Source organism: Haplochromis burtoni, unplaced genomic scaffold, assembly GCF_018398535.1.
Source record: "Haplochromis burtoni strain Fernald_Lab_line unplaced genomic scaffold, NCSU_Asbu1 Contig_62, whole genome shotgun sequence".
Classification (NCBI taxonomy): domain Eukaryota; kingdom Metazoa; phylum Chordata; class Actinopteri; order Cichliformes; family Cichlidae; genus Haplochromis; species Haplochromis burtoni.
In genome coordinates this window covers 1013622-1024035 of record NW_024582423.1, presented here as the reverse complement: position 1 = coordinate 1024035, position 10414 = coordinate 1013622, and the positions used below count along the sequence as shown (strand labels likewise).

General features: G+C 39.0%; 1 protein-coding gene across 2 annotated transcripts in view; it reads right to left on the bottom strand.

Moving 5' to 3' along the window:
* adrb3a (adrenoceptor beta 3a) overlaps positions 1 to 7364 on the bottom strand; it is a 10761-nt gene extending 3397 nt beyond the window's left edge. The window contains exons 1-2 of one of the 2 annotated variants that reach the window (XM_042221189.1): positions 5474 to 7364; positions 7 to 2781 (exon numbers count right to left, since the gene is read on the bottom strand). In XM_042221189.1, coding sequence (XP_042077123.1) covers positions 2601 to 2781; positions 5474 to 6768 — 1476 coding nt within the window. In that variant the 5' untranslated portion in view covers positions 6769 to 7364 and the 3' untranslated portion in view covers positions 7 to 2600. Of the gene's footprint in view, positions 1 to 6; positions 2782 to 5473 lie in introns of those variants that run through there. The other variant, XM_005922682.3, reaches the window with a different exon arrangement.
* Positions 7365 to 10414: the final 3050 nt, after the last annotated feature.

Genomic DNA, 10414 nt, shown 5'->3' with positions numbered 1-10414 from the left:
GTGTGTGTATATATGTTGTCAAGTATCCTAGATGCCTCCATTTAAAGATCATATTGCAGTGATATTGTTTGTCATATCAGCCAGGGTATTGGAGGTTTCCCACAGGTCAATACCACCATGTTTTGTGTTTCCCTGCTCCATGCTTCATGCTCTCTTAGGCCTGAGCTTACTCTAAGCTATCTAAGTGCATATTATGGAACAGACCCAATTAGCAAAGCGCAGGGAGGCCTTTGCATTACAGGGTTCACGGCACTGAAAACAAAACTAAGCATTTGTGCATGTTGCTCCCGAAGAACCTTCAAAACTCTAAGTGGCTTCAACACGTTCCACTGCAGTCTGTCAATGTGCAACACCATTTTTAGGCCATTGTAATGTCACATGACACTTGAGTCACCACACATTGGCTGCTTAGAGAGGTAAAAAGCTTGTTTCTAACAGGCTGCAGAGTATGTTGCATTAAGCCTCACGCTTCGACACGCTTAACTAGTAAACACAACACAGCCGAAATATGTGTTTACACAGTTTTTAAATTGTCTACAATTACCGTGTACTATATTTTACACTAACAACACGTCCATTAATAAAAATCGGGCGCTCTTGGAGAATACAGCATACATGTGTGGGTAATTATATGTACATTTTTAGCTGGCATAATGATACAGTTTGTTCTAGTAAGACACACTCAGTCACTTATAGTAGGAACCTGAAATGTCAGACGTATATACAAAATGTCCTTTTAGATTTGCTAAACTCTAAGTTGTTAACTTTTACATGTCAGAGATATTTACAAGATCCTGTGGAGCTTCTTGTATGGACTTCAGTAAGCTGGCGTTAGTACTGGAAATGGAATTCGTCATCTATGTTCGTCATTGTTGTTCTTTTGAAGGTTCACAAGTTAAAAATATGAGCATATATTCAAATATGCACTGCATAGGTGTAAGCACTGCCGGTACTTAAATACTGCCATTAAACTCAGTGCAGTCATCTTTTTAGTTGACTTGCTCTACTCCCCATGTTGCCTGCTTGCTTGTTTCGTTTAATATGCACTTGAGTTTGCTGATTGCGGATAGTTCCTCTCAGCTTAGTGCAAAGGCTTGTGGGACTGTTAATCTTTAATTTCACATCACTCAGCTGTGTTATGACTGTTAGGACTTTGATTGCTGTGTATGTTTGATGTGGTTTCTGATGTTTGCATACCCACTCAGAACATTGTTAAGCTTTAGCTAGGAGATGGGCTGTCGTGACCTAGACTCTTAGTGATTAATGACTTCCGCTCGGCGTTCATGTTGAAGGGCAGTTACTATCAAAGCAACACTCCACTACCTCTGCGGAGAATATGGATTTTGAAATATGATAAAAAATGAAATTATATACAATCAGCTTTCTCTGCTATACTAAAAAAGTTCATGTGGCATATCTGTTTACATAAGATCAGGTGTTACATCAGGTGTACTACTTGATTTAAGTGTTGTACACTTGTAATATTATCCTAACTTGTGATTAAGTTCCTACAGAAATGAGTTTGAACACTTTCAGTTTCCTACATTTTAAGTGTACTATATTTTTAATGTTATGAAATTTGTGTATTAATTTTACTTTTCTTGCATCACTTTATTTCATATTTAACCTGATGCAGTTTTATTAAATCCAATACATTTGAGACTTTAATAAAGTGGTGTCAAATATATGGCCTGGGGGGCCAGAATCGGCCCACCAAATGCTCCAATCTAGCCCACAGGACACCTTTTTTTTTTAAAAAGTAAAGGGTGTGTTTATAAACGTTTAAATAACACAAAGTTTCAGGGTTTTTTTTACCATCTACAACAGAAATGACTATTTATGTTCTGGTGGGTAAACAGTAAAAAGCTAAATAAATAAGATTTAAAAAATGAGGAAAATATTTGTTTTATTATCACAGAAGAGTCTCGAGAGTGAGCCCCCAGAATCTTTTCTGTAATTTTGCACGTTTATTTCTTACACCTTAAACCCAAAGAGTCATGCTGACAGATTATTTCTATTGACGACGACAGTATTTATCATGCTGTTTAAATACACTTGATTTTTTCTTATGCCAAGACATCTTAATGATGCAATGTGTAGTTAAACTTTTTTACTCGTTCCGCCCAGTTAAGGTCAAAGTGCCCCACAGTGTAAAATGAGTTCCACATCCCTCCTTTAGTACATCTCTTGAAACTTCATCTGTGTTGCCCGAGCAGCGTGGACTTTTTTAGATGGCAGCACATGGTTGTGTGGCTTTTGTAAACCTCGGGTATATTAGACCTGCACAGCAGAGCTCTATGTTTCTGAATCAGTCTATCAGTCATCTAACAGACGCCGTAATTTCTGCTCCACATACGTAAAGTATTTTAGTCCACAACCTAGTTGGCTGCTGCTCGTTGAAATCAAATGTTCCACTCTCTGTTAACTTAATTTTAATGTTCTCAGTGATGGATAAACTGTGCTAACAAACTCGCTCTGCTTGTAATACACAGCATTGCCCTTCAGATACACGAAGACTCACCTCTCGTATGCATATTAGGGCTAATGTTAAGAGAAACAAGGCAGATAAAAACAAAGGGAGACACAGAAAAACTAAACCCTTAACCCTTAGTCATGTAGCAAAAGAAAAGGGGTAAAAGCGCTTCTCTGACATTAAGGAGAGATGTTTTGAAGAGAATCCTTGCAGAAGTGGTCTCGTCATACGCCACAGCATTACGTGACAGAAGCTGATGGTTGGTTTGGATGTTGATGAGGGCATCACTGATATGCCAGCATGTATTTCTATGAAAACAAAGTAACTATTGATAATCTCTGTTCTGTGAAGTACAACCTAGTAACCATTCATGTCAGTGGTTGGGCTTTGCTTTTTTTCTGGGTTATATCAGCTCCTGACTTAACTAACTTTGTTGTCCCAGGGTGAAAAGGAAACATGCTGCTCTACTGCTCTTTTGTATTCTTTGAAAGAGGTGGAGAAACTGACAGGGATTACTGTGTGGAGGTCCACAGTTGGTTATGATGGCGACTGAAGCAACAAATTCGGCAGTGAACAGACTGTATCTGAAACAGTTTGTCATATTCCTTCATTAAGGCGGTCTTTGAGCCTTGGACCTGTCGAAGTCATTCTTGAACGGCTGGTCTCACTTACATTTGTAATCCTGCTGAAAGCGTGCGGTGAGTCTGCTGAGCCTTCCCCTTGGGGTGATTTACTACAGAACACACCAGGCTCCTTTTATGGATGGCTTTTATATGCTGCTAAATGTCTCCTGTTTTGTAGCCCCATTGATTATGTCTGTAAAATTCCACTGAGGGGATGCCATTAAAGGGGAAGAGAAAAATAATTTATAGTGTTCAGGGTAAATATTTAAAATCAGAAGCACGGCCCTTCCATAAAAGTGGATCAGTCATGGGAATTCATATGCGGCATAGAGTTGTGCAACTTATTAAATAAAATGTATCAACATAAAGACTTTTTTTTTCACTGTTTGATCCAATTTGAAGTCATATAAATGCACTGTAACCTGAAACACTGCATTTATAAAAAATAAATGTACATGCAAAAGTTAATTCCATTCATGCAAGAGCTCGCAATAAAATTTAGTAATCATAAATATTGGCGACAGAAACTAAACACAGCAATGAGATATTTAACGATCATTGTAGTGCAGGTGTAATTGTAAGTGAGTTACGGCCTTTGTCTTGTCTGCCTTTAAGACGGTACAGCTCTGAAAATAACTTTATTTCAGCTGTAAATTCACTAAGAAATATTCTGAATATTCAAGTGGTTTTTTTAATTCTTTTGTTAAAATGATAATTGATCAGTTATTTCATAATTCAAATTGATTAAAAAATGTAATTAAATTATGTGAGAGGTATAATTCTTACATAAACACTACATAGATGATGCCATAACTTATAATTTCGCCTACTATTTTTATCTGTGAAAGACCTGGTTTCATCTCTGGGTTGTGCATTAGGGTAGTAATGAATTGAATATTGGGCTGTCCGCCTACAGTTAGAGTGTGTTAAGGAGAGCGTTCTCATTGGCTGTCACTCTTGTAAACAGTCTCTCGAGTTTTGAGGGAAGTCTTGTGCATAAGTGATAAAGATTTATCTGCTGCAGGGGTTGTTGGGCTGGGCACACTGAGGCCCACTGACAGGCACACACACTAAAATGTTCTCAAATGTACCATGCAGTTCTCCGAATCAGACTTTTGCACAACGCCCACTGGGTTTCCAAAGCCTCTTTACACACATTTTTGGCGTAACCAAAGTATTTTGGGTTGACATTTTTTACAAATAAAAATTTACAATTATGACACTTTCTAGAAAATACTATTTTAATTAATTCAATAATTGCATTGTTTTTTAATCTCTATGACCTACAAACCTAGTAGCCACACGCGCATACTACCAGGAACTGTGCTGTGCAAATCTGTTTGTTATTTTTGCCACACTGACATCAGCTGAGTTGAAAGATTGATTATAGGTAGCGTGGCGCAATAAGCAATACAGGTACAGTCCTCAAAGGTTTATTTAATCATGCATGAAAAACAAATATAAAGTTTCACTTGAATGTTTGAACTCTTACAGTAACACTTTAAGAGCCTAACAGCTGCCAATACTTCTGAAATTGTTTATTATTCTGCACTGTTATTCTCAATATATTTTACTTCTGGACTATAGCACAACGGTGTAGTAGAACATGTCTAAATATGGATTTCTGCTTTTATTACATTTCTTTCATTGTCAAACTGCAAAGAAAAAAATCAAAAAGCATTTTGTTTGTGGTCCTGGGATTATTTTAAATGGCTTTAAACTGGGCGTATCAACCATAATACAAAAAGAAAAAAAGCGAGAAATGATTTTTAATTACAATATTGTAATTAATGTCATGAAACACAGCCTAAAGGGGAGTTTGGTAGCAAGTGATGAGTGTTTCAAACATTAAGGTATATTTTTAAAATGTCATATTTCATTAATTATAACACTGTTTTTAATGCAAGTAACTGTCACAGTTCCCAATTGCTAGAGATAAATTTTGCCTTTTCATTCAAATTAGTATGATTTTTATTTTCAAATATATATTAATTTATATATATATATATATTAATATATATTGAATCTCTGGTTTACCTCACTGTCCTTTAAATGCAGAAAAACAGAGTACCATAAGTGTCCTCGCATAAACTAAACTGGAGTTTTATGAATAAGAGAACCTAATTCTATATTGAGGTGATTGCCCCTCTACATGACAGCATTAAATATTGCTAGGTGTTATTGTTCTTTAACCCTGACTTGAGGAGGTGGAATTCTATAAGTATTAGTATATACTTATTACTTAGTATTATATTTAAGTATTATAATATAAGTATTAGTAGTAAACTATATGCCTTTAAGTTCACATATGTGAGCTTTTACCATTGTTTTAAGAAATGACTGCTTTGTGAAATCATAAAAAGATAAATGAACTTACAACGTGGTTTCTGGCTCCGAATAGTCACTGTACTGTGTGCAGCCGTTGGACTGTGGAGGACCGGGGGAAGTCTCTTCACTTCTGCTGCTTGCCTGTGTACTGGCCAGGCTGTCACTACCCTCAGTCCTACTGGTTGAAGTCTTCTGAAAAGGGCTTGCTGTGCCTGACTCAGCTTCCCATAGAAAGCAGGGGCAGCGAGTCCGCAGTTCTTTGTAAAAAGAATTGATCCACAGAGTGGACATCCATGGGCAGCCCATCAGGTTCTTGAACGCAGTGCGAAACTCTGGAGTCCTGCAGTAGATGATGGGATTGAGGCCAGAGTTGATATAACCAAGCCAGTTTAATAGTCGAAAGAGTTTTTTATCAGGAACTTCTTTGTTAAAAGAATTAATGATATTGGCGACAAAGAAAGGAAGCCAGCAAACAGTGAAGACCCCCATGATAATGCCCAAAGTCTTGAGGGCCTTGTGCTCTTTGACAAGTATTAGCCGTGACGGCCTGCGTTTGGTACTCTTGCTCCTCGCTGCACTGTTGCAGTTGCTGGACGATGACGGCGTATTGTTGAGCTGGGGGCCAACTTGTGTCTGTGATGTTGGATATTCATTTTGGAAGCGCATCCGACTCTTATCTATTTGCTGGACCTGCCGGGATGCTATTAAATAGACTTTTGCGTAAACAAATATCATTATGAGCAGTGGAATGTAAAAAGAGATTATAGAGGATATTATAGCATAGGTCTTGTTGGTCACGAAGTCACAGCATGCGGGATCTTCATAGCACTCCCTCGCCAAATTATCATTTTCGTCTCTCCATAACAAAGTCATTATTGGTACAAAGGAAATCAGGGCTGACACAACCCACACTATACAAACTATTATTCTGGCACGCCACTTACTGAGCAGAACTTTATGCCGTAGCGGTCTGGTAATGGCTATATACCGATCCACTGCTATGACACAAAGTGTCTCACAGCTCGCCGTCACACAGAGGACATCGATAGAAGTCCAAAGGTCACATAATGTTTCAGTAAGTTGCCACTTATCTGTCACCACAACAGTGGCCCCAGGAGGCACGACGAGGACCCCCATGATGAGGTCCGCACATGCTAGGGACATAATGAAGATGTTTGTCGTCGTTTGAAGCTGCGGAGTTCGTGCTATTGCAATGATGACCAGCAGGTTTCCCACCACTATGATGAGTATGATGAAGACCAGAATAACGATGATCTCTTTTCCCATGGGTGCGTATATGGCGCCTGTCGTGTTCAGTGAGGATGATGTGTTCAAATTGTTCATCTTTGCTTAGTCAGGGAACTTAGTCACAAGAGGTGGAAAGTGTTAGATTTTCACATCAAAGTCAGCACAACTGAGGGACTGTAGGAGCCTCATGCAAGCATCATACATACGATTTTACAAAAATCTGAGGTAGTTTGTCTCACTGGACAGTGTCTTTTCTGTGCAGTTAGTGATCACATTTCACACCTTGCGAGTCTTGTTTGGCAGTGCTCAGAAGGGAGTAGCAGTGGCTCGTCATCACCTCCGAAGATGTTGTTGTTTCTGGAAGTTTGTGCAGGCAACAAAAACACGTTCTCCAGAGAAAAGATGAATCCAAACTGTCCGCGAAGCCAAAACAATACTGGTTCACACAGTTTCAGCCCTTTCATAAATCCAAGGAAAATATCAAAATATCAAGTAAAAAAATAAAAAAAATAAAAAGTTTGGGAGAAGAAAAGCCAGCCTTTTCCATTTAAGTACGTCCACTGGAATTAGTTTTGTCGCAGGATCATGCATGAGCCTCAGTGCCACACTTGGACTGTTTGGAGATCAAGCAAACAGTGACGCTGTTACAAGAACCACCAGAGTGCACCAGAGCAGCTGGCCGATCTTTCTTTTGCTCTCTCTCTCTCTCTCTCTCTCTCTCTCTCTCTCTCTCTCTCTCTCTCTCTCAGTGCAGGTTGCCCAAGATTGTATTGGCTGTAATCACACCCTGGCTGAAGGCAGAGGGGAGGAGTTAAAAAGTGTGCCTGTGTGTCAAAGCCATACAGGGATCTGTACCCTGATACAGCCACACACATGTGAACAATCACACACGCAGACATAAAAACGGGAGTGACAAATTAAAGGAAAAACCAGCATAGAGCATCTTAAGGTGTTGAGGCGAACCTCATGCAGCTTAAATACTTCTTGGAACCGATTTTCCAAATATCTGAAGCTCTGCTGGAGAGATGCACTCCATTCACATAAAGATATTTCCCCTCATTTGGTATTTTGATGGTAGGTTTTGGAAAGAGCTTTCTAACTTGTCAAATTTTCACTTAGTTTTAGATTATGCTACTCAGTGAGCCTTGGTGCCCTGTGAATTGAGGGATCATCATGCTAAAAGAGATGACATAACTAACTTGAGGATAGAAGTGTTTCATCACAGCATAAAGAACAACTCTGAACAACTTTTTTGGTTTGTCAATGTAACCTAGACGAGAGTAGGACCAAACTACTCAGAGAGCCACCAGATCCTCTCACTTAGGCAGTCAAAGGTTCAGGTTTTCCTTTTATGTGTCATGCATCTGTATAAGCCGGAGCAACAAAGTACTCCTGTGTGACAGCAGATAAAATGTGTAACAACACATCAGGTTAATACTACAAAATTGTAGGGTTAAAGGTGAACGATGACGAATGGCTCTTTAATGCCACTTTTGTTGTGTTGAATGTAACAGCTATGCTAAGCTTGTTAACACATTAATATCTGTCACCTGACTGTGTCAACAACGTAACAGCTGCCGCTGGCTCCTGTTCTGATTGTCACATGCTGGGTAATGTCAAACACACACCTCCGGGCAGTCGAACACCAGCTTTGCACTAAACATCAAAATATATGTAGCTCACAAGTTTAGCCGCTTTCTAATTACGATCGTCCCCTCATTATCTCAGTTTTAACAGTACGGCTCTAATGGGCTCCAAAGATTTATTTGTAATGCAGTTTGTGGTCAGCTTCTCAGACCACAAGGCACGAGACATTACCAGCTGCAGAGAACAGGAAACAAGTGCCCTCTCTTTGACTCGGAGCAGTAAAGAAAATAATAGATTGCTATCTCGCTGTTGCTCAAGCCGGTGCACTGAAGAAGAACAATCGGGCGAATGCCTTTCATGCGATTCACTTCAGATATCCAGCGCTCTACTGCAGTGTCTTGTCGCCGAGCAGCTCCTTCTTTGGTCTGAGTGACGCTTCGGGTGCAACTGTGATTGTTCTCTGATTATTCCCGCCTTGTGTTTTACTTCTGCTTAATGAGGATAAACAGGAAAGTACTCACATTCAAACTGACACTTTTTAGCACTTTGGTAATTCCAGAGAGTTTTGATTCATTCATATTTTGCAGTTCCTTCTCCGAAGATGTTAATAATTATTATTTTTCTAACAACAGCTGTATTAAACTGAATGCACACTGAAAAGCTCGTTTTTTAGCTAGCTCACGACAGTTCCCTGTTTTAGTTTATTCTCATTGCTGTAAGCTTGTTTGACTTTGTATTTTCTGCACATTAAAGAAATGGAGCATAATATTAAAACTGAATTTTATTTCTTAATGACAGAGCCAAGCAAGCTGGTTCCCATCTTTCCAGTCTACATTTTAAACTTAAGCTTGCCAGATCACCTTACCTGGCTACTTTTTTTGTTACCATCATACACTTTTTATCCACTATTAGGCACTGTTTACTGGTTGAACTACTTACATTTTTTGTGGCATAGATTCAGTGAGGTGCTGGAAACATTCCTCAGACACTTGAAATAGTCAGCAACAGTACTCAGCTAGGGTGTGGCATTTAAACAATGCTCATTTGCTAATAAGGAGTCCAAGGCATGACAAGAATATTACTTTTATATATGGTGAGTCCTGTGTACACTTTTGTGTAGAATCTGTGTATTGCAGCTCATTACATTTCATATCAAATCTGTTGTCCAGCACACATCCGAGTGTACTTCATATTGTGATTTCTTGGCCTTCAATAAGTTTAAGGTGACAACCGCACAGATATATTTTTATGTGTAAAGCCATCTTTAGCTGCGTAAACTCTTAATACCTGCAAACAGTTACTATGACTGGCGACCTCAGGATTTTTTCTTATTTTGCAACTTGGTCATGGACTACTCTTCAGAGCAAGTTAAATGCATCTGGGAGAACTCAGCACTCACATGGAGACTTACGCAACTGAAGAATGTAACTGCTATTCATAAGATGGACCTTGTGTTTTGATGTTTTATTAATTTTTTGACTCGTAACACTGTATTGTTGTACCTTCTTGGGCATTTTAGAAAGAGATATCAAGAGACTTCCTGCTTAAAAAAAGTTTGAATAGATAAATAGAATAAAGGAAATGACATCCAATGTGATCTTCTGCTGCTGTACCCCATCCTTTAAGGTTTAACATGTTCAGAGATGCTGTTCTGCATACCTTAATTGCAACAAATGGTTATTTGAGTTTATGTTGCCTTCGTGTTAGTTCAAAGCAGTCTGGCCAATCTCCTCCGATGCATTTTCTCACAGAAGACTGCCACTCGCTGGATGTTTTCTCTTTGTTTGGGCTGTTCTCTGTAGACTCTAGAGATGGTTGTGTGGGAAAGTCCCAGTAGATCAGCAGTTTCTGTAGTACTCAGACCAGCCTGTCTGGCACCAACAACCATGCCTCTTTCAAAATCAATTAAATCACCTCTTTTCCCCATTTTGATGCTCGGTTTGAACTTCAGCAGGTCATCTTGACCTTTTCTACATGCCTAAATGCACTGGATTAGTGCTATTGTATTAAATAAATAGTGCACCTAAGGAAATGGCCAGTGATAATAAAGTCTCTGCAGCAGCACTTTTGTCAAAATGAAAACAAAGAAAAAAACCCCCCACACATTTTCCAAATTGTCAGACTGTTCCTTTAAGGGTTTATTATAAATATAGCA